Source organism: Harpia harpyja, chromosome 10, assembly GCF_026419915.1.
Source record: "Harpia harpyja isolate bHarHar1 chromosome 10, bHarHar1 primary haplotype, whole genome shotgun sequence".
NCBI lineage: Eukaryota > Metazoa > Chordata > Aves > Accipitriformes > Accipitridae > Harpia > Harpia harpyja.
The window spans coordinates 9416303-9440137 of NC_068949.1; the positions used below are offsets into that span (position 1 = coordinate 9416303).

General features: G+C 48.9%; 2 protein-coding genes and 1 non-coding gene across 5 annotated transcripts in view; all 3 read right to left on the minus strand.

Annotated features, from left to right (window-relative positions):
* Positions 1-4698, minus strand: part of CHUK (component of inhibitor of nuclear factor kappa B kinase complex) — a 32111-nt gene extending 27413 nt beyond the window's left edge. The window contains exons 1-4 of one of the 2 annotated variants that reach the window (XM_052798433.1): positions 4481-4542; positions 4309-4403; positions 2901-3325; positions 2605-2719 (exon numbers count right to left, since the gene is read on the minus strand). In XM_052798433.1, coding sequence (XP_052654393.1) covers positions 2605-2719; positions 2901-3028 — 243 coding nt within the window. In that variant the 5' untranslated portion in view covers positions 3029-3325; positions 4309-4403; positions 4481-4542. Of the gene's footprint in view, positions 1-2604; positions 2720-2900; positions 3326-4308; positions 4404-4480 lie in introns of both variants that reach the window. The other variant, XM_052798432.1, reaches the window with a different exon arrangement.
* CWF19L1 (CWF19 like cell cycle control factor 1) lies at positions 4661-20547 on the minus strand. 2 transcript variants are annotated; one of them, XM_052798434.1, is made up of 14 exons: positions 20433-20547; positions 20247-20331; positions 19614-19692; positions 17245-17346; positions 16232-16446; positions 14103-14221; positions 13304-13388; positions 12301-12441; positions 9869-9980; positions 8123-8202; positions 6983-7192; positions 6051-6170; positions 5011-5108; positions 4661-4897 (listed from the first exon to the last, which is right to left on the minus strand). In XM_052798434.1, exons 1-14 carry the CDS (start codon positions 20453-20455, stop codon positions 4753-4755), a joined length of 1614 nt encoding a protein of 537 aa, XP_052654394.1. In that variant the 5' UTR covers positions 20456-20547; the 3' UTR covers positions 4661-4752. The 2 variants fall into 2 exon arrangements, with proteins under 2 accessions (XP_052654394.1, XP_052654395.1); XM_052798435.1 differs by lacking the exon at positions 20247-20331 and having other exon boundaries at positions 20433-20496.
* On the minus strand, positions 6338-6480 carry LOC128147588 (small nucleolar RNA SNORA12). Its single transcript, XR_008237056.1, has one exon. It is a non-coding gene; the product is annotated as a small nucleolar RNA SNORA12 (small nucleolar RNA).
* Positions 20548-23835: the final 3288 nt, after the last annotated feature.

Here is a 23835-nt window from a genome sequence, read left to right on the forward strand (position 1 = left end):
TGGAATCTGCTCGTTCCTCATCTGCTGAAGTTTGGCTTGATGGGATTTGGGAACACCTCAAATACCTGAAGCAGGACTGCTGCTTGAAAAAACAACTCTCCAGTGAAGAAAATAAACTGACTGACAGAACACAAAAGGAATGGATACGCATCTAAGCCCTTGGCATTCAAACACAGCTTACTGATAAAAGGACAAGAAGGAAAAACAACAGTTGAACTCCTAAATTCAGGGCAGGCCACAGAAGAGAAGATGACTGCAGCCATTTACAGCTCCCAAACAGCCCAGCTAGCCCAAAGCAACTGCTGCTTTAATCTGAACAAGCTGGCCATGGACTCTAACAGAGCCTGTTTTTCTCCATGTGCTGTACCCAAGTGATACCCCGCACTATGGAAAAGCCACCCAGGTATCGGTGCCCACTGCAAGAGGCTGCCAAACACTGTGCAGCCACCTCCGCATTCTCCTGTAGTCATGCCCCACTCCCACAACGCTGCCTGAGCCCTGCAGGGTCTGAGGCACAGGACCAGCCACCCACCTCATGGTCAGGCACCTTAAAACCAGCAAAGGGCACATTCTCTGATAACAGTGCTATCGCCGCAGGCGGCCCCACTCCACACAGGTCACCTTCAGCTCGGAGCGCTTGGTCGCTGGCTAGCTCTGCCTTGGGACACGGTCTCCTTCCTGACTGCCCTCTCACAACAAGAAGCAGCTGCTCGACACTTCAGCACACTGGCTCCTAGGTTGCCCACCTACTTAATCCAAGCTAAAAAGCAGATCACTGGCCTGTGGATCACTGGAGTGTTCACAGCATGGACCATGACCTGAACTCTCAAGTTAGAGTGACCTGCCTCCACTCTAAAGTGCTTCTTCATTTCTCTTCTCCCTTGCCCTGAATTCTTCTCCTCTAGTGAAAGCTATGGTAGAAGCACCATAGGAAGACCCCTCCTAATCAGTGTCTTAATGATCTGTCAATAAGTAGCTTCAACAATTTCCTGCATATGGCCTGGATCAATCAACATGTGATCTCATGTTTACTACACTGATGGCTTTTATAGATGACTGAGGTACACCTCTGCACTGCAGCCACCCCTCCCAGGATGCATCCTCATGTTTTTGTCTGCCTCCCACACTTCAGGCACAACCAGTAGTCAAACCTCTATGGGGGAGAAGCCAAACTTCAACATCTCACTCCTTAAGCTCTGGGTAGATGTGCTGAACAACAAAGGAGGAAAGGGGCAAAGTCAGAAATCAAGCTCAGAGCCCACAACACTACCCTGGAAGAGCACAAGCATAAAAACATGCATGACCCATAGACAGAAGCAGATGCTTTTCCAGGCTTTAGGGAAGATTGCAGACGTGCAATGAGAAATTAAAAGTGGTGCAAAACACAAATGATGCCAATCAAGTGTAAAAGAAAGATTTAAAGAAGAGCAGGATCAGAAATAAAAAAAACATGCACTTTTTTTTCTTTAAGGAACAAAGCATTACATGCAATCAAATGAAATGAAGCATGTTACTTCCTAAATTGTCCCAACATCTATGCAACATCTAAGGAATCATTAGAAATTAAATGATCAAACACTGCATTACAAGTAGAGCTAATATAACCCTAAGTTTCTTGGCCAGGGTCTCCAATTTACCTTCAAGTAGTCTCAAAACTTTTACTGCAAAAATACAATATCCAAGCGTCACCAAGAACGTGGTCAGCTACGTGTGTTTGCAACATCCAAATGCTATTTTCATACATACCCACTTCCTTTCATTGCCAACCTTAAAATTGTCCCTACTGTTCTAAATAACTCAAAAACACAAAGTGAGGCTCATTAAGTTACCAATACACTAGCTGCTCTCACAGATATGCAGTTATTGCATTCAACATCTGCTCACGTTCCTCCAGTGCTGTTTAACACCAGTAACAAAAACAACAGAAAAACGAGCTTCCTGATCACTTAGATAAGGCAATTTCTAAGCAAACCTTAATCAACAGGGATTTGCTTTTTCACCCATATACAAATGGCTGCTTCCCGAATTCAGCTGCAACAGAAAGGGAGCATAAACTCTAACAGGCCATACAGCCACTGCCTGGGGAACTACTGAAAGGTTCCTTTATTCTTGGGTGTTGCTGCTTTGCAGGAGGGTAGTTCCCAGTTCAACAGGAAACAGGAAAGTCTCTGAAGCCCTGGAGGCCCCAATTCAGTACCAAAAGGATCATTCCCTGTGCTGAGAGCAATACAACACTGGATACACGTGAATCAAAACCAGATCAGACTCCAAACAGATAGAGACACATTGCAGCAAAGCCAAACGCACTGGATGCGGGTATCTAGGCTGTGGGAAGCAGTATTAACGCTAAAGCAGTTCCGTGAAAGGACATGCTGCTTCAGGATAACAGTGTCTGCCCCAGATTGCTTTCTGTCTTCTGGTTTCAAAAACACAAGCTTCATTTCCTACACGTGTTTTTTTTCCACTTTACATTTACTTCCCCACCCCTGTACCAAAGAAGAAAAGCGTCACAGAACATACATGGCTTCACAGACAACCACAGCTACAGAAAGAGCGTTAAGGCCACTTATTTTGCTACATATTGCAAAGCAAAGCAGACATTACCTTCCGGAGGTCCCCCCCTGAACAATATTCCATTGCCAGAAGGGGAACGTCATTAACCAGAAAGTTCATCTCCTCGGGAACTTCACAGGCTCTTACTACATTGGGATGGTTCAACCTAAGCACATGGAAAGTTGGATGAAAACTCTTGACTCCTCTTTTGGAAGAATGAGACAACAGATTGTCAACCAACTATGTTTTATGTTTCAGGTACAACTTCTGTTCCCCAAATATATCCTTGCTGAGAAGCACACTCTTCAACTGGTACCTACCAGCATCCAAATGCATAAAATCCATACCTTGGGAATACACAAACCAGTGATGAGGACAAATGACGTCTCAAAGTCAAGGTACAGGACTTTGATGATGGGGATCCGGGCTCAAGTTCTGGATTCCTGCACATTTCTGGCAAAGTCATTACATACATGCATCTGTTTCTACACGTGGGAACAGTTTCCCCCTGGCCCAAGGGTTTCACAGGAATCCGTTAACACTTGTGTAACTGTTCTAGGGAGGTAGAACCAAGTAGGTGAAATCCACATACACGGAGCAGGATTCATTTCTGCAGCTGAATTCAAACAGCTGCTTCCTGACTGTCTCCGATATATGTTACCCTTGGGAATAAACGACACATGCAGAAGGAAGTGAAGACAAAGCACTTCTGTGTACACCTTCCAAAGCCTCTGGAAGCCGCAAGAGCAGCTGTAGCTGTGCGGCTCAGCACCTGTATTCAGAAAACGAGCACGGTGATGATGCCAACAAAAACAGTGATCACCAAGCCCAGGCCATATGAACTCAGGTTGCCTGCAAGTGGTTTCCTCCAACGTTAGTGCACACAGTGAGCAGGCAAGGGTGACAAAAAGGCAGAGCAGGAGCTCAGTAAAGCTCTATGCAGCAAGGGCACTGCAGGCCTTGCCGAGGACAACTCAAACTGAGCAGCATCCCTGCTCCCACCAGTGGGACAGAGCATTTCATGCTCCAGGATATCTCTCAAAAGGGAGGAGGAATTCTCAGGATGAGGGAACAACTGTATGAGACCATGACACCCAGAGCTGCCGCTGACATCCATGAGGACAAACCTGGCCAGCTCTGGTTCACAGGTACCTCAGAGTGACATGCTGGAGAAAGGGATGGCGGGCAGCACAGTGTACGTAGTTTCTCATGAGAAAGTGTTAGGAGACATTAATCTGTACATGCCGGAGCACGACAGAAAAAAAGCAATTCCTAGATCCCTGGTTGCTAGATCAAAGATGAACGGGCTGCATGGTATGGGAACATGTCACCACATTAAAACTCAACACACCGTGTGGTCTGAGTTTGGAGGAATTTAGGATGGACAAAGAGCCCAGGCAGCACAAGAGTGAAGGGTGTTTGTATGTCGCTAGGTCCCAAGCCAAGGCACAAGCTGGTACACCAGATCAGAAGTGCGTAGACATCTTGGGATAACAGAGAAACCAGTGCAGAGCCGCTGGGCAACAGGCAGACCCTCATCCCGGCTGGTTCAGGGGCTGAGGGCCCGGCTGTCCGCAGCCCCGGTCCCTCATGCCGGCTGGTTCAGGGGCTGAGGGCCCGGCTGTCCGCAGCCCCGGTCCCTCATCCCGGCTGGTTCAGGGGCTGGGCCCGCCTGTCCCCGTGCCCCGGCCCCTCAGCGCGGCTGGCTTAGGGCCGCTGGGCCCCGGCTTCCCGTGCCGACCCGTCCGCACTCACTTCTTCATGATGTCGATCTCGTGGCACCAGCGGTCCTTGTTCTTGACGCTGAGCTCCAGCCGGCAGGACTTGATGGCCACCCGGGCGCCCGAGTCCTGCAGGACACAGCGCCGTCAGCCGCCCCGGCCCGGCCCTCCCCGCCGCCGCCCGGCCCCGCTCCGCGCCGCCCCACCTGGTGCTGGTAGAGGCAGACGTTGCCGAAGCCGCCGGTGCCCAGGCGGTCGCGCATCTCCCAGGGCCCGCACCCGCCCGCCGGCTGCCCCCGCAGCGCCGCCCCGCCGGGGGCCCGCTCCGCGCCGCCGCCGGGCCCGGGGGGGGCGCCCCGCTCCATCGCGCCGCAGCCACTCGGCGCCACGGGCACTCCGCCTTTATTGCCGCGTCACCGCGCGCGCGCGCGCCCGCCCGCCAACTGCCGCGCGTCCGCCGCCGCCGTCAGCGCCGCCGTCAGGCCCGGAGGGCGAAGTCGAAGGGCTGGAAGTCGCGGCGGAAGGCGCGGGCCTGTGCCGCCTCCTCCGCCCGCTCCGCCGCGCACCGCCGCCAGTCGGCCCGCTGCGGCAGCGCCAGCAGCGCCTCGCTCGCCAGCACCTCCCTGCAAGCACAAGCCGGCGTCACCGCCGACGTCACGCGCCGGGCGTGCCGTCAGCGCCGCGCCCCGCGGGGCCGGGGAAGGAGGCGGGGTGGGGGTGGGGTAGAGGCACCGACCTGCCGAAGTGCAGCGGGAAGCGACCGCGGATGCGGTGGAAGAGCTTCTCCCCCGTGTCCAGCTCCACGTAGAAGTAGGGCGTCCCCGGCTGCGCCACCTGCGGGGGGGGAGGGGGGGCAGAAGCGAGGAGAGGGGGGCCCGCTGCAGAGTCCCCCCGCCAGCAAAGAGCACGGTTTCTTGGAAAAGAGCAGGTGTTTCCTAGCCGGAGAGGCGTTTCTCTAGAGAGGAAACTGGGCAAACCGAACCGACCGCCCCGGGGACACCAAACTGCCCCAGTGGCCGACGTGAAACTGTAACTGCCAAGGGAGGGTGAAGCCACGGGTCACCTTCCGCTGGGGTCCTCAGCTGATGATGTGCACAGGGCACTACCATAATTTATTTCGTGGTTTAATTCTGCACTTATCACTGCAGAGTCAGTAAATGAGAGAGTCGGGCAGTTCCGATCATTCTTAACCTGACCTAGGTCATCCCATGCCAATACAGCACATTTTGAGAGGAAAAAAAAGCACGTGAAGAGACTACATTCACATTTCTTGGCTGAGAAATCAGCCCCTAAGCTTGCCAACGTGGGTATCAATAGCTGTAATGGCTTTGAAAGAGACAAGCATGCACACATGCTATTTCTGCCTCCTGCCGCAGATCAGGTCTCCCTGTGGCCACTGAGCACAAAGAAAAAAACCCTACATCACTACTGACTCATTTCTCTGATACAACAGGAAGATTTCTTTCAAATTCTTATCGAAGGCAACCTAAAACTACCTGATAGGCAGCAGCACTGAAAGAGGGTTGATGTTTGGTATCAGCAGGAATGACTTCAGCAAGCCCTACACATGGCTGGAATAATCTTAAAATAGGGAATGCATCTGTTGTTCATGAGAACTTCACCCAAAGCAGAATACACCTGGCACATCTCCAAATCAAGTCTACAATGGTCTGCCTCCCACAGCTTAACCCTACCACACAAAGTGACCTCAGAGGGAAACAGCAGCTTAGACAGGACAGAGGGAAAGTAAGAAAGAGGTGAAATCTTGTCTCATACTTGCGTGATATCTGAGTGCTCTGGGATTTCTAATAATTCAATCTGTTGTTCCTGTGCCTGTGCAATAAAGGACTCTTTAATGTCTTCGGAAGTACAGTGGTCCAATGGGACAGGAATCACCTGGAGAGGGAAGACAACATTTCCGTAAAAAGAAAAGACAAAACAAACCACTTGCAGAAAGCAATCAATCCATCACTGGAGCTGGTATGCTCCTCAGTACCGCTCAGCATCATCAAACAAGACAGGTGAGCACCTATCTGTACAGGCTTAAACTTATGAGATTTTTTTTCTGTAGGAGCTGAACAAAAAGCTGAAAACCAAAAAGCTTGAAAGAGTTCTCAGCTCAGCCTTCTCCTTTCTGATCTCTGTGGTAGTTTAAGGCCGCTCTGATACAATTACAGATCTGCCAAATACAGAAACTACCACATTAAACCCCTAAAGGACTGACACACAAGGACCAAAAAAAAAAAAAAAAAAAAAAGAAAAAACCAAAAGAAAATCAAAGGGCTGGTACTGGTAGACTAAGACCAGAGTTCTGCATATATCTTTAGATTTTCAGCCTACTTTAGTTACAAATGTGAGCACCACAGTTTGTGTGCCAGTGTGAGCCGATCAGAGTCAGAGCGAGGTCTTGCAACCTATCTGAAAACCCTGCGGGTTTTTTTAATCAGTTCCATGCAGGGAGAAGTTTTCCTCACCCACTCAACACAACCAATGCTGTGCTGCTGTAACAGGAAGAATTAAAGGACTGTGGTAGAACCAGCACACTGGTTTTATTTTTGCTCTGTCTCTGTCTGTGGGTAGGATGACTTCTCTCCATACTCTGGGAAGGTACAGAATAAAGAGGGAAATTTGAAGGTGAGCTTTCTCTTTCAATTCATTTGCAGATAAGTGCAAGTTTATATTCTCCCATGGTGACACTAAAACCATACCTGTAACTGCAGATGCTGACTCCTATAGTTTCTTTCAAATAGGACATATCTCTTTCCCTTGCTTCTGAAAAATTCCTTTAGGGCAGACTTGTACTTGGTCACTTCTTCCACCACCTCTGAAGACAAGTCAACCACTGACTGATAGTGCCCAATAGGCAAAATCAAGACGTGATCAGGTAATAAGCCACCTTTGGCCAGGGCAAGATAGCACTAGAGTGAAACAATGCACACCAGTTACTCACTACAAGCAACACTTATTTACCACTCTGTGGAAATTTACTCTCTGACTGTATTCTGAGTATCCCCCAGCCTAGCGATTCTGCCTCAGGAACAGGAAAGTCTTCTCCTCTATGTCACTTATTAGGGATTGTTTATCAGCTATTTATTAATTACTAGAGGAATGAGAAAGAGAGAGGGACTGCTAAAGGCCCAAAAAAAAAAAAAAAAAAAAAAATCTTTTGAATGTCAGAGAATGCCTTGTCTGCAAGAAAGCAGCTGAGTGAACTTCACCACTGTGGCTAGAATTTCTTACTATGACAAGAAAATCCACCTGAAAATTGTTAACAGCTTATTTTAAAATAAGTCCATGGACCAATCTGTCCCTGTAGCAGTTTGAAGTGGATTATGCTATACAAGAGCAATAACTTTAAGCAAAGTGAATACACTAACGATTGAATTAATCTCCAAGATGTACTTCGAGGTGTCAACTTTAAAGCTATCTGATCTTCTGTTTAATCTCTATATAACAAAACTGGAACCAATCATCCAAGGGAGATATGGCATAACTCCAGATGGTGCATCCTGCTGCCAAAGCAGGACGCAGTTTTTCACGCTGGAAAAGTTCTGCCAGATGGTAACATAAGCAAACCATGAGGGCTGGCACAGTAAAAAGTGTTCTGGCACTGTAATCCAGCTCTGCTGCCAGAGCAAAATTGGGCCATGCTTAATTTTTTAATATCTACATACCTACGTCTTTTGTAGGGGAGAGGCAAAGAAACTGAAAAAAAACCCCAAGAGTCAGCTTCAAATAAAGTTTGATTGTTTTTCTTAAGATTTAAAATTGGAGATTGATATTTTATATTGCTGTGTCTTAGCACGATTCTGCCGTCACATAGCAAAGAACGTGCTATGGGTACTTACATGCGTGCCAATACTAACAACCAAGTGCTTCTCAACTTCTGGGCTGGCGAGGCAGAACCAGCAGGGCCCTGTGGGCTGTGCTTTATTGGGAGAGGAAAGAGAAACAAGTGTTAGCACGGGGCTTATTTGTCAGAACAAGGAACAGAAAAAGATCTTGAAGAGGTGTTATTTTCCAGCCACCCTTCCCAGTTGATAAAGTGCTGAAGATGTCAAAAGGACACAGCCCCTGGAAGCAGGTCTGGTCAGAGAACCGGTGCCTCTGGGCAATTCCAGCAAGAGAGGTCGTGGCAGTCAGACCCTTGCTGACTGCCATTCTCATCGAGTGCTCTAATTTAATGGAAGAGCACTAATCCCAGGAATTTAGTGGTTACAGCTCACTAATAAGAAAGCACCAGCAAATTTAAACAGACAAATCAAAATGAGGTAAAATTACTGCATAGGTACAGACAAGGACAGATGCTGTCAAACACACTTGTCAGTTCTGGCCTATTCATCACACTCAAAACCACCTGCATTCACACCCAAACTGCAATACCTGTGCTGACCTTTAATATAAGTTGATGGCATTGATAACCTAGGCCTCTCCTTAGGGTCAAATACTATATTCACATCCTCTGCAGGTTGCATACAAGGATAGACAATCAGCTTTGCAAATGCAATAAACATGACAAAGTTCTCAAGAACTGCAGGAAACCAAACGTCCAATTCTGGGGTTCATTTCTGAGCAAAACAGTGTAACAAGGCTCTCATGACATCAAACTCCAGAAGACTTTGGAATTTACATGAATATGCACAATGGCACACTATGTCCTACAGAAGTGATGGGGGAAAACAAGAAAACCCATACACGTTCTTTCATCAAAACTGACTGCCATTACAGCCAGTTGTGCCTCTGCAGGCATGTATAGATCAATGACATTGTGCTCGTTTTAGCATACAGTAATTTAGCCCATAGAACTGTTATGTGCAAGGACTATGCAAAGGGTTTGGAAATCTAGTAAATAAAAAACTGAACAACTTAGTCTCACGTAACAAAGGCAACCAGACTTATCTACCAGAGGCATTTCTGAAGAATGTCTTCTTACCCACTGGCAGTGGGACTAGCTTTCACAGAAACAAAAGGGGAGGCCGACACCTACATTTGCATTTTAAGCCCAAATTTCTCTATAACCGAGACCAACATTTCTAAAGATACATGCTTGCAGTAATACTGTCACTGAGAAGTCGAAATGAAATCTTTAAAGATCACAATTTCTACAAGTCAGACAAACTCTAATGATATTTACAGCCCAGAAATAGAGAGGTAACAGAAGGGCTTCCTCCCTTCCCAGTTCATTAATACTTCATGAACTCACAGCACAGAACAACTGAAGTGGTGTTTCAAGAACTCATCAGCACCGTAATCCAGTCTCTTGCAGTCCCTCTGAATGGAAACTGCTTTGTGAAACTGCCTGTTGTCATGTTCAGAGGCCAGTCTGGTTCAGAGGGTAAATGGCATCAGCCCAGCCACAACCACCACAGATCCAACTAGCTTTTAAACTATGCTTTTGACTTTTCTTTCACCTATTGTCAGGTTTGTAGGAAACAAGGGACCTTTCATTACTCTCTACTCCCACAGCATCTAGTATAGTGACAGAGTACGTTGGCAAGCTGACCTGTACAGCTCAACAGCTTGAGAAAAACAAAGAGTGAGATGGTCCAATGCCTCAAAGGAAGAGCTCAGGAAAAAAGCATCTGCATACTTACAGGGCTTTTTGGCTTGCTTAGGTTGGGAGTTCCCTCTCTCTTTCTCATCTGAGGGACGTTTCTTTCCCTGATGCTTGTTCAAATCAAAGAAAAACTGACAAGCTGGTTCTTCCTGTTTAGAAAATGAAAACCGAAGCCCATTATAACTGCATCACAGAGTCACAGTACGTACAAGAATTTGCTTTTTCCTGAAGAGGTGTGTAACCACCTTCGAAAAGCATCAACAGCAAAAGCATCAATATCCTGGAACAGAATGAATTGAGCTCTCCCAGTAATGCAGCAGACTTTGCCTGCCTGGATACGCAGCCTCAGCCAAGGAAAAAATTCTGGGAGAGCTGCCCCAAATTGCTACATTGTGCTATTTAGCTTTATGTTGAACATTCAGAATTGCTTGATTTTATGGATTGTTCAAATCTCTTTTTCACTTGACAGCCAGTGACAAAAGAATGTCTTTATTTCTTAGAGATGTTAGCCTCTTAACAGACTCACACAGAGGCTGAAACCACTTGACTTAAGTGGTAACGTAAAGCAAAATGCCGCTAGAAGGTATTAATGCTGCAGAGGAAAGCACTGGGGAAGGGGACAGCAAAGAACAGGGCTGCTTGCGCAAGCTTAGCTTAGTTCCCACACGGGAGCACAACTGCAGTTTAAAATCCAATCCATGCTGGAAGAACTGTTATGTACAACAGAAGCATTTTTCCCAGTAAACTTGGCAAGCTTTCCTGCCTGTCTTCAATTGGATATTGAAGCTCAAATGCACAAGAATTTTTGCTTCCATCAAGTTATTGACTGTTTGGTCTCTGAAAAAGCCTTGTTGCCAGGGGTTGAACACAACAGCAAATCTCAGCTGGGGGCAGGGAAGTTGTCATAGCTAAAGGGGTCAGGAGGTGTCTGTCACCCTCGTGCCCACCCATGCTGCCATCTGGAAGGAGCCAGCCCTTCGCTCTGTGTGCATGCTCCAGGGAGAAAGACTGGAGAGCAGCGCTTGCACTTCCTACCTGACACACTGGTTCAGCAAAGCCCACCTCAGCTCTAACCTCAGGCTCAGTATTCCCCCGCAACAGGCAATGATTTCACAGTTTGGTTTCTCTACACACCTTGAGATACACAAGCACTGCTGTTCAAATGTCTACATAAGCAGAGTATCCCACAGCGCTTAGAAGGCAAAACGTGCTCTGCACAGGAAGACAATCTGAGCCTTTACACAGATGAACACAAGCCACTTGTCTGATGAGTGACTTACAAAGTTGGGGATTTCAAAGCTTCTGACACCAACAGCTCAGAGTTCAGGCCCCAGGAAGGAACCCTTCTGCCCTCAGGTGGCAAGTAATCAATATTTAAAGGAGCACAAAGGTGGTAACTTAAGACACTCAAGAAAAAACAGTACCCAACACCTCTTTCACTAGCATTAAGGGACACAGTGGACATGCAACATCAAATAAAGTAGCATCTGAGTAGCCAGCAGCCTAAGGGAGAAAACTGGGGGCCAACTGCAAAGGACTAATTTGTAGTTTACAAGCTTAGAAAGAATAAGACTGTGTGTGCTGAGGTGCCCACAGGGAGCAGTTCTGACAAGCAAGCAGATCTAACTACAGCATCACCATGCAGGCCTGCAGGAAGAATCATAGAATCGTTTGGGTTGGAAGGGACCTTTAAAGGTCATCTAGACCAACCCCCCTGCAATAAGCAGGGACATCTGCAGCTAGACCAGGTTGCTCAGAGCCCCGTCCAACCTGGCCTTGAATGTTTCCAGGGATGGGGCATCTTACCACCTCTCTTGGCAACCTGTTCCGGTGTTTCACCACCCTCATCGTAAAAAATGTCTTCCTTGTATCTAGTCTGAATCTACCCTCTTCTAGTTTAAAACCATTACCCTTTGTCCTATCACCACAGGGCCTATCAAAAAGTCTGTCCCCATCTTTCTTATAAGCCCCCTTTAAGTGTTGAAAGGCCACAGTAAGGTGTCCCCAGAGCCTTCTCTTCTCCAGGCTGAACAACCCCAACTCTCTCTGCCTTTCCTCACACGGGGGACATTCCAATCCTCTGATCATTTTTGTGGCCCTCCTCTGGACTCCCTCCAACAGGTAGGGACCCAACAGGTCTTTCTTGCACTAGCGACCCCAGAGCTGGATGCAGTACTGCAGGTGGGGTCTCACCAGAGCGGAAAAGAGGGGGAGAATCACCTCCCTCGACCTGCTGGTTATGCTTCTTTTCATGCAGCCCAGGATACGGTTGGTTTAAGAAGGGGTAAACTGTAACTCCCATGCATTGCATCTATACAATTTGGTTGATGCAAATAGTTTACACAGAACCCTGAAGTGTTTTGGACAGAAATATTCCAAGGTTAAAGCCAAACACTGTTCTAAGCTCCCTGAACAGAGAGAGTGAAGAGTGAAACCAGAGTGCACACATGAAGGAGAACGCAGCAGTACCTCTGCACACAGGGGTGCTTTGGTCTTCTGTGCCTCCTTCCGCGATTTTCGGTATGGATTTTCAGTGACGTCCTGTGGCTGTTTCACTAGCTCTGCAGGGTCCATCAAGCTCATTGGCACAATGCTGAAGGCATAGAGATACTAGAACAAAAACACATGGCTCAAACGCAAGAAGCTCTTGCCATGACTGCAACTCTGAAGACGTCAGCTGTGAACTAAGCCACCCTGAAATGGTAACACAAAACTTGGCACTGCAAGAACTCAGCAAATCAGTGTTTAAGCTAAGGCAGGACATGAGAAACACACTCCCTGTGCCAGTCTTCCACCCAGTGCAACCAAGAGTTTATGAAGTGCTTCCAAGTGGCTCACTTCTTTCACTTTATGGAAAGATCTTTTTGAAAAGCAGCAGTATATCTTACTTGAAAAAGAAACAACCTTGATCCTTGCCTGTTTCCAGGCCTTCTTTCTGTCCAGAACTCCTGGACCTTTTTTTGTTACCAGGCCTGGTTCCAATGCCTTCTTAACCACTAGCAACCTGTCCTTCTACATCAATATTCGGTAACTTTCTTAAGGGGAGAAGAGAAACAGGTTAAAAAAACCCAGCCCCTTCCCATCCCGGAAGTTAGTTACTGTCAGTGATTTGTAAGGGCTTCTTTGGAATTTCGCTTCCTTCTTGAAGCAGGCCATGCGAACAGAAAATACATAAAGCAGCTGGGGAAGAGGAAGGAATGGCAGCTTTCTAACCACTTTCCTCTGCAGCTGTTTTCACAGCTACATGCCATTTGACCAGGTAGAGAAGAACAGCGGTGCCTCAGAACACATCTTGCAGCCCTTACCCTTCTGACATAATGGGCAAATGGTATGTATTACTCAAGTGAGACAGATCCCTCCACTTCAGTCAAGCTTTTAAGTGACTGACACCGTCCTCTAGCTAGCCACAGCTGGGCTTACTGCCCTATTACTTCTACTTGAGAAAAGAAGAAAGATTCAAGAGCATCAGTACCTTTTTCTTGCTTGTATTGCCAACATCAGCAAGTGCAATAAACCTGCTCACATGCTGTGGGGTCTCCTGTAGCACTGTGTGATTTCTGTAAGGAAGCAGAACATGACTGTACTGGCTTATACAATATAGAAAAAGACAGTGGGAAAACCACATGTCCTCCATGAAGCTATTCAGACAGCACGTCAGCCACGTACAGTCTTTGGCCCAGAACAAGGAGGCTTGAGGACAGACGGACTCATGAGATCTAACAGCAAACAGCTGCACAGACCAAAATGACATCTCACTGCAGTCCAAATACAGAGAGGGGAGGAAAATTCACTGGTCTGAAAACAGCCACACCTTTGAAGTGTTTCCTGTGGAAAGGATAATAGTCTTACCCAACATTAACACGACAGCCTTAGTTTTATTTTAGGTTGTTCTGACACCTACCTTATGTCCCCAATCACATTTTATATACGAAGTTATGACTGAAGACACCAGTCTCTTCACCACACAAGAGCTTTTCCATGATACGTTTTCAGAGGTACACCCCTGAATTAGGCTGAACACTGTTTAAATGCGACTAAGGGCAACTAACTTGGCATCAGATTCACAGCAACATACTCAGACAAGTACTGTCAGCAACAGCACAGTTTTCGAGGCAGCAGGAATTATGGTAATAAGATGCATCTGAGAAACAATCTTGACCCTGCGTTGGGGCTGGATGACTTCATAAAATTATTTTAAAGTTGTCCTCCTGCATTCTTTAAAAATTAACTCTTATTAGAAAATACATGCGATTTCACATGGTCTAACAAACCTGTAAGGAAGTCTTTCATAATAGGCCTTCTCCAGGGCAGCAAAGTGGTACCTTGGTTTGAGACTTGCCGCTAGATCAGATACTAACTTGGAGCCACATTTCTTGGTATCTATTTCTCCCTACGAAATACAAACAAAGTTTTATGTAACAAAACCTGTCCGATTGCAGTGAAAAGAAACAGTTTTATACAGAACTGCATGCTGGAAACATAGAGACTGACTATAGTGGTCACCATTCCTTGGAAGTGGAAAAAATAGTCAAAAGGGCTCGATCTCTTATCACCAACCACAGCCTACTCATTTAGTCCATTCTGTGTACTCAGGGTTTGCATCCACTCATTTCATCAATCCAAGTTTGTCATATTTTCCTCCTCTTGGTCATGGGGAGCCAGGGCAGCACAGAGTGAGTTTGGCAAACACCAAGAGATGTCAAAATCATTAAGACATATTTGACCACATGTCCAGAGTGCCCAACCTTTAGTGCACAAGTCAAGCGAACAGGAAAGCTCTGAGGTTTCCTTAGGAAGCTGAATTTTATCCCGCTCCCATCCCTAAGAAGTCCAAACAAAACAGAACACAACCCAAGAGCAGACTTCAAACCACTTGCTTGGGTGAACGCTCTTGTGATGTCTTTTCCCCATTAGCCTTAGACTGAGAAGTGAAGTAGGGAAGGAGAAGGGCAGGAGAAGAGAGAAGTTCAGAAACAGCTTATGCCTGTTACCTTGTTATCTTTGGTAAAAGCACAGGGAACGAGACTGTGACCTGGCAGGCATCTGTCACAGCCCTTCATTGCGGCAGTGTGACAGGCACTAACCCACCCTCAAGAAAGCGGTTTTCCTCTCTGTGCTCCCGCCTGCTGCCCTTGCAGGAAGCATGGCAGAGGGGAGCCCAGCAGTGTCTGCTTCCAGCCCCACTGAAAACAGCCAGAGCTACAAAGCATGTCAGGAAAAGGAAACCCACAGACTTCTCCAGGGAGTCAGTTCTCATCCATGCAATTTAGCTCCTCACACCGCTTTTGCTGAAAGAGAAACTTCAGGTCACAAAGAGCAAGAGACCCAATTATTCATTCCTCAAACCTGCTTTATTTGAGTGACAGGATTTCAGGGACGCAGTGCACAAGGGAATCTCCAAGACTTATTACTGAAATCCTCAGTTGATAAAGTACACACTCCAACAAGATGCATATTTGAATATAATCACTATTAGTATACTCCTCTGTTCATCCAAGTGAGTATTTTCTCAGAAAATTCATGCCGAGGGAAGCCAAGCGTGGAATGATACACTGAACTACTACAGAGAATCCCCATGGGAATTTCGAGACATGAATTTTCTTTTTAAGCCAGAACATCCCTACAACTTGTTTCTCTCCAAATCCCTAGGCTAGTGGGGTTGGTGGTTTTTTTTTTGTTTTGTTTTGGGTTTTTTTTGGGGGGGGGGGGAAGTGGGGTGGGAGATGAGGGAGGGTCTTTATGCTTTTAGACTGGGGATTGTATCTCTTTTTGGATGTTGGATGATACTGAGAGGAAGAAAAAAGTGTAGTTTTGCCACAGTATATGGCCTTGCACTCCAGGAAGGTTTCAGATCACCTGAACTTACGACTGGAAAATCACTTCTGCTGAGGAAAACTAACAACAGAAAATTGGACACAAATGAAAACAACATCCTCAAAATCCAGACAGAGGAAGAACCAGATCATTTAGTACAGCTGACTGATACTTAAGGAAATAAATGCTAAAACGCTTAAAAAGTTTTGAAGGGGGGCAAAGGAATGACAAATGTCAAGTGGTATTGGAGATGCTTAGAGCACAGCATTCCACCTGACAGACTAGCAGCATTGTTCCACAGCAACTGCAACGAACTGAATTCAGAGCAACGTTTGTGATCAGATGAAAGCTATCGACTCTGACTTTTCAGGCAGAGACAGATAAAACACCCTGAAGTGTCACAAATTCCCCTTCCCATTGGTCCTTCTTCTCTGAAGAACCAGAACATCCGCTGTCTGTTTTTTACTCTCAGCTTTCTCAAGCACTCAGACATGGCCCAGTAGCCCAAACTGCCACAGCAAGCAGAGAGGCAATCCTTTGTTAAATCCAACTGGAAAACCATTCCACCAGAAAACGGAACACTTACCGCACTGTTGGCAAAAGTCCCCACATCTCTGGGCCAGGGGGACGTCAGCAATATATCCACACCTTTGAAGTTTGGGGTTGATAACAAAGATGTTTTCAATTCTGCCACATCCTTTGCACTAAAGCTGTAGGCAGGAGCTGGCTCATCCTGGGACTCGGTACCACTCAGGTATGCGATCTGCAGTCCAGAAGTACCACTGTAAAGACCTCGACGGCCTGCATTAATACACAGGCACGCGCTTGAGATGTAGACATTGCAAGTAATCTCTTAGTCACATCGTAGACAGAGGACCAAATTCAGCAGTCCTGCCTTACTTCTACTGAAACTATCCTTACAGACAGCTCATTTTCTGTGCCCGTAAGCTGCGGCAAAGACATGTTGTAGTGCAATGGCTCAAATCCAACCCTGCCTGCAGGGAAGCAGCTGTTCAGACAACCCCTAGCCTTCTCTCCTCCCTGCTATCTTGCTTCCCCAAAATCAATCCACATCAAAAGCTCAGTATGAAGGCTGAGTAAAAAAGGCCAGTTGCAAGTGCCTTTACTTGTTATGCTTTTTGTCAGGTGGCAATCTAGAAAGAAATTAGTTTTTCCTTTTAGCTTTGCTACAGCTTCATTACCTTTAAAGATGACACTTCTTACCTCTGCTACTCCAGTACAGCCTCAGAGCATAGCAAAATCATACTTCAAGTAGGAAACCTTCCCCATACAAAGACGGGCATGCTATGGGAGTAAGATATTCACAAAGAACAGGCTCTTTCAACCACTCTTGCTTTTGGTTAGCAAATTCAGTGTTAGAATACAACAAATAAAGCAGGGTTCTCTTTCACATTTTATGTAGCAGACTGTCAGCCTTTCAACATAGAGTTCAACTCCAGTCTGAACCCCAGGATAAGAAATGACACCTTAAAATTTCCGGAGAAAGGAAGGGCTTTGAAGTGGGAAGAGCAGAAAACGTTCAAGAAAGCACGACCGGGCAAATGCACATCCCTTATCACAAACCACCCGCAGCCTTACCTAAATAAGTGATGTTCTCAGCTAATTCACAGCCACTGACTTCTGGAAAATAGCTCACAGTCTCTTGGTCATTAGCGCCAAGCACGTAGGTTGGAATTGGAGCTGAGGAAGAAAACCATATGTACTCAGGCTGCTTTAATTCAAGTACGTTAGCACAAGTTCCATCCACATTTACTAGGAATCACAGCAGGTCCCATCCTTTCCTACAGACCCCAACACCACTCCTTTGCTGTGTGCCGAGGAGCAATAAGAACAGAACAAGAAACCTTCCTTCAAAATAAGTCCCCAAGCCTGCTGTTTCCACAGATGCATAGAGCACCAGGAGAGAATAACCTCCATTTTAACTACAACTTGCTCCACTGCCTACATAAGCAGATCAGCTCCAAAATGATCCATAGCCCTAAAAACACGGGTCTTCCCTAAGGCAATGCTAAGTAAATACCAGCACAGAGGGACACCTGGTGATTCAGTTTAAGCGGATCTAAATTCATATGGCTATTGAAAAAGTGCAAACCCTTGATGTTTTAGGGGAAAAGCTCAAGTTTGTCAGCTCTTTGATTCACTTGGTAAAAGAACTTGCTGCATGACTTCACCTAGAACTGGTGGATATAACACAAAAAAAGCAATGGGAAGTACTGCTTTTTATTTCTTTTAGCTAGGTGAACAGTAAAAATTTATTTCTCCAAACAGCATAAGTCAAATTTTTTCACGCTATTAAAAGTTAGACAAAGCAATGACCAATGTCAAAGACACCTCCTGTAGATTTCCTGGCAGACCAGTACACCAGTAAGCTGGTCAACAGTTCACCTAGTCAGCAGGTCCAAAGCTTTTCACAGAATAAAAACCAGCAATAGTTTCCTGTTTAAGAAGGGAGAGCAGCAGCAATACAGCAGCTCTGCTACAGCCGTTGTTAGACTGTTGCTTGAAGTTCCAGCTCCCACAGTCAGAAGATAGAGGAGATTGCTTTCAATTGCAGAGTTGGAAAACTTTATGAATGGCTTAAACCCAAAATGAAGTGACATGAATCTGGTTTGTATCTATGTGCATATAAGCGAGGTTATAAGCTAGAGATTTTTTCAACAGTTCAAAGGGTAAAGACGATTCAAGTGAGGATGAGCAAAAATGCATCGGTCCAGGGAAGACTTTGCTGTTAACACCCACTTTTCTCCCTGTGTGCACAGGAGAGCCTCCTCAGGGAGCAAAGTTTAAACCAGTAACAATTCTTCTTATATTCTCATAGCAATAGGAACACAAGGCAGCACGCCTCACCATGGTAAGTCCTCAGCTACAAGCAGCAAATGGGACAGTCTTTGTCCAGACAGCTCACATAAATGCACAAACAAGCTGGGGATAACTGGGAAGCGACGCAGCAGTAGAGAGGAACCAGAAAGCAAGAGTCCCAGCTCCTTTCTGGCTTGCCTCGTGTCAGGGCCGAGAGCCAGAGTAGCACTGAAGAGGAAAGAGGAACACTACAAGTGCTTGTGAGGTAGCATCTCCCTTACAAGAGGGGTGTGGAAAGAGGCAGAGAAGTCCACATAGGACTTTTCATGTCCATGGCTGGGAAAATGTCTTCAGCACAAGGGCTGCAGGGACCAAGGAGAAATGGGCAAACCCTGCTCCTTTGGAAAGCCTTATGATCTCCATGGCTGAAGAACAGAGATGTTCAGCCTGCCAGCACCTCTGCTTTCCCCTTTCTCCTCAGGACTGAATGCAGGGAGGGGAAGAACAGCACTGCTACACACTGCGGAGATGTCTGTGGTAGAAGCGTGAAGGTGGGTGTGAACAGGGAATGACCAGAAATTTCTGCAAGGGAAGCATCAGGAGTGGCAGAAGAAGGGCTATACACTGGCAGGCATGCTGGGATCCCACAGCCTGCTGACTGAAGCACTGTAAACATGTACCTACAGCTTCTCAGGCTACGTAGGTTGCAAAAACAAAGACTGCCCCACATGGCAGGCTGAAACTGTAGGGAGCTGATATTAGGAACAGAAGCAGAGCCATAAGACATCTAGGCAAGGAGAGAGAAGACCCTGACACCAATTAGCAGCATCCTGTGTCTCTCCTATGACTGCAAACAGTGCTGGCCCAGTGACCCAGGCATGGGCCTTGACGCCCAAATCGCAGGCAGGCCACTTGGGACACATGCATCTTCATGCTCCCAAGTCCAAGAGCGTGACAGAAATGAGATTTGTTTTAAAACAAACCCATCTTTCCCTCCTGCGTGGAGTTTTCCTGCTTGAGTTTAACTGCTTTAACATTACACCATGTAACTGCAACTTCTGAATTCCAAAGCACACTGCGATGAGACAGCGGAGTGGGTCGTGCAATAGCATAATCACCAGCATCCAGAGTGACAACACCTTCCTTACCTTTCTTGGCCCCTGTGCGATACTCTGCCCATTCTGTCTCTGAAGTAGAGCCAAAAAAATTCCCAACACACAAAAGCATCTAAAAACATCAGATAAAGCAAGAGTTGCCATTTGACCAAAGACTTGACACGAGCAACTTTTTCACCGAGGTGTTGCCGTATTGTCACAACGCCGTGACACGCATTGCTTCAACAGCACTTTGTTCAGTAGGGTACAGAGGTTCCCCCGTGTCTCTCTGTGTCTGGGATCGAAGGCAGAACGGCAAAACAAACGGGTTTGATGTGACAAAGCGGCAGCTGCTCTCCCACGCTCTCGGATCGCGGCTCCTCCCCACACCGTGGTGCTGGACAAGGAGGGCTGAGGGGGTGCAAAGCCCCCGCCACCGGCCCCTTCCTCCAGCCAGCGGAAAGAGGGGGGGAGCGCGGCTCCGGACAGCAGCACCCGCCCGAGCACCCCCCCGCACATCACCCCCACGCGAAACCCACCCAGGAGCTTCTCCCGTATCACCCCGGGCAGGCTCCCGACCCGACCCGAGCCAGCCCCGCGCCCCGCTCACCCGCCGGGCGGGCCCGGGAGCCCCAGGCGGAGCACCCCGCGCCCGCCCGCCACCCCCCCGGCTCCCCGGGGCCTTACGTCGAAGCGGCCGCTCTTGCCCTGGATAGCCCGGACCCGCCCGAAGAGCGCCTCCAGCCGCCCCTCCACGTCGCCACACGCCAGCCTGCGGGACACGGCGTGTCAGCGGCTGCCGCCATCCCACGCCACGGCCCAGCCCCGCCGCCCGCCTCCCCGGCCCGGCCCGGCCCGTCCCACCGCACTCACACGCGCAGCGGCGTAACCGCCATCGCGGAGCTGCTAGACGCGGAAAAAGGCGCCGCCGCTCCCCGATCCCGCCGCCGCTTCCGGGTGCGCCGCCCTCAGCGCTCCGCTGCCGCTTCCGGGGCGAAAGGCGGTACCTGGGCGGGAGCGAGCGTGCGGGCGCGTCAGGGCTGGCCTGCCCGGGGCTGTGCCTGTCGGTAGTCGGCACCCGCCGGGGCCGAGGGAGCTGCCCGGCGTCCGTGCGGGGCCGCTTTCCGTCGCCTTGGAAAGGTGCCAGCAAGGGGAGAGGTTCCCAAGGACTGGAGAAAAACAAATGCTGCCCCTCTTTTCCAGAAGGGCAAGGTGGAGGATCTGGGGAACCGCAGGCCAGACGGGCCTCACCGTCATCCCTGGGAAGGGGATGGAGCAAGCGACCCTGGGAACCCTTTCCAGGCGCAGGAAGGTGATCAGGAGGAGTCTGCATGGATTTACCAAGGGGAGATCACGCTTCCCCAGTCTGATTGTCTTCTGCAGCAAGGTGACCACCTACACCCTCTGCCAGTTGGCAGGTGGTACAACTTCAGTTGGCAGGAGTGGCTGCGGCACCAGAGGGTCATGCTGCCATCCAGAGGGACCTCGACAGGCTGGAGAATTGGGCTGAGAGGAACCTCCTGAAGTTCAACCTTGGGAAGTGCAAAGTCCTTCCCCTGGGGAAGAATGACCCCAGGCACCAGGACACACTGACCACAAATTGGGCATGATATGAGATGATACGAGAAAGAAGAGGTTTCATCTTGACAGAGAATTTTTTGACAGGGAGAACAATCATTCACTGGAACAACCTTCCCAGGGATGTGGTGGAGTCCCCGTCACTGAAGGGTTTCAAGATGCAATCGGACAGGGTGCACGATAGTCTCATCCAGGCTCCCCTTCCCACAAGAGGTTGGACCAGATGATCTTTGGAGGCCCCTTCCAACCTGGGCTCCTCTATGATCTATGAGCCAGTGGAGTGGGTTGACCCTTGCTAATGGCCAAGCACCCACACAGCAGCTCACTCACTCCCCCATTCCCCAGGATGGGGGGAAAATAGGAGGTGCTGAAATGGCTCGTGGATCGAGATAAAGACAGTTTAATAGGTGAAGGAAAAGTTGTGTGCACAAGCAATGCAAAATAAGGAATTTATTCACTGCTTCCCATTGGCAGGCTGATGTTAAGCCACTTTCTGGGAAGCAGGGCCTCAGCCCACACAGCGTTTCCTTGGGAAGACCAACATCATCACCACAAATGTCCCCCCATCCTCCTCCTTTTCTTCAGCTGGTGCTGGGGCAGGCTGGCTCTGACTGCCCACTGGATGCTCTAAGGGGAGGCCGGAAGGTCCGCAGATCCACCCGTGCTGCCTGGCCTGGAGAGGCCCCAGCCATGCAACCCTTTCCTCCCAGGGTACACAATGGCTCTGCCACCACGACTGGCCCTGGCACCTGGCCCTGGACCTCTGACAGGTGCCTGGGCCAGTGCAGCCATCACACTCCCACTGCTCTCCAGTGTCCCCTGGGGAGAAGCACCAGTGGCGGTTCCTGCGGGTGGCAGGTGAGGAGCAAGCAGTGGCTGCTGTGGCCACCAAGGAGGAAGTGGCTTGAGCGGGGCAGTGCCCAGCAGAGCTCCCTAGCATGGCCCCCACTCATCACACCCCACCTCTGCTCTGGACTGATAAGGCAATGAGTTGGTTATGAGTGATTTGAGCGCTCCCCATGATGCAGCAGCCTCTGCCTGCCTGCATACACAGCCTCAACCAGTGAACATGCGCACGGACATGCACATGCATGCCCACGGACACAAGCACAGACACAGACACACACTTGGACACAGGCACACATGCAGACATATATGCACAGACACACACACGGACACACAGAGACACATGCACAGACACATGCATACACAGAGACAGACACACACACCTAGACATGCACACACATGCAGACTCATACAGACACACAAACACTCGCACATCGATGCACACACAGACGCACGAATGCAAACATGCACACAGACACATGCACACTCGCACAGACACACACACATGTACATGTACAGACACACAGGCAGGCAGACACTGACACACCCATGCATGCACACATGCACACACAGACAAGCAGGACTCATACACAGGACACTGGCACAGGTGGTCACACAGCCTGCCACAGCCCAGGCACTGCTGTCACCATCACACACCAGCACTGACAGCCATGTTCCCTCCTCTGGGGCTGGCACAGCCAGGAGGTCGCTTGTGCTGGCACACACAGACGACACTTCCCAGGGCTCACAAGCACACACACATTTGGGGATTCCCTGGACACCAGTACTATGTTTGGGGGGTGTGTGGGAGAGTATGTGTACGTGTGTGTGGGGTGCATGGGTCTCTGCGTGTGTGTGTGTAAAAGGGGTGTGTGGGTCATATTGTAAGGGGGTGTGTGTGCATGGGAGTGTCGGTGTGTGTGCAGGCTGAATGGGTGTGTGAGGGGTGCGTGGCTCTCTGTGAATGCAGAGTTAATGGGACTGTATCAGCATGTCTGTGTGTGTTAGGGGCACATGGAGCTGTGTGTGTGGAGTGCATGGATCTGTGTTTGTGTGTGTGTGTGTGTGCAAAGGGTGTGTGTCTGTTGTCTGAGAGCAAACAATGAGGGCCATTTTGATCAGTGTGCCAGCAAGCATGTGGCACTTGCACCTGCAGCGGGGGCTGCCATTGCTTATTCCCCTGACAGCAGGAGACACTGCATCCCTGCACTTGGCATCACACCCCTTGCTGACTGCTGCCATCGGACTGAGTCCTGAAACCACACAGTTCCCAAAAAGGAGGGCAGAGGAAGACCTGTCAAAAATGGAAGCAAAAGTCTCTCCAGAGTATTGGCTTGCAAAGCCAGTCTTCTGCTTCTTTGCCATCCAGAACAGGAGGTCTACAGCTGCACCAAGCATGTCCAAATTCTGTAGCCGCCCAGCTTCTCAGGGACCCCATGTCCTGTTGCAGCTCCATCAGACTTGCCCAACGTCCTCTGCACCTGCAGTGCCACGGCCAGGGCAGCACGTTCCCGCTCATCTCTCTGGCCAACCCTACTTCAAGTGCTCTGAAGATGAAGCAGCCCCCAGGGAACTGCAGCCTGTGACTTCCCCCCTGCTGCAGGCACGTGAGGCATCGTTCACCCTCTTGCCTCTCTGGAGGGTCTCGGTGGCCCTGGGGGAAGGTGGGACATGTATCCTCCATGGCAAGGAGAAGAGGCTGTTGCATGACAGAGAAGTGACATGGAGGTGCCTGGGCAGAAGGTGCCGAGCCAGAGCATGGCAGGGGCTGCTCCTCTGCACAGGTACACTGGTGGGGCTGCCATGGGGATGGGACAATGCCCTGGGGTGCCATCCCGGTGGGAGATTGGGG

What these genes read in the sequence shown, in the direction of transcription:
- CWF19L1 (XM_052798434.1), bottom strand. Translation starts at nt 20,455, where the DNA reads ATGGCGGTTACGCCGCTGCGCGT. An exon ending in GTCAGCATCTGCAGTTACAG is followed by an intron (nt 6,171 to 6,982) that starts GTATGGTTTTAG and finishes TTCCCTCTCCAG; the next exon opens with GTGATTCCTGTCCCATTGGA. An exon ending in TTCCCGCTGCACTTCGGCAG is followed by an intron (nt 4,898 to 5,010) that starts GTCGGTGCCTCT and finishes TTGTGCTTGCAG; the next exon opens with GGAGGTGCTGGCGAGCGAGG.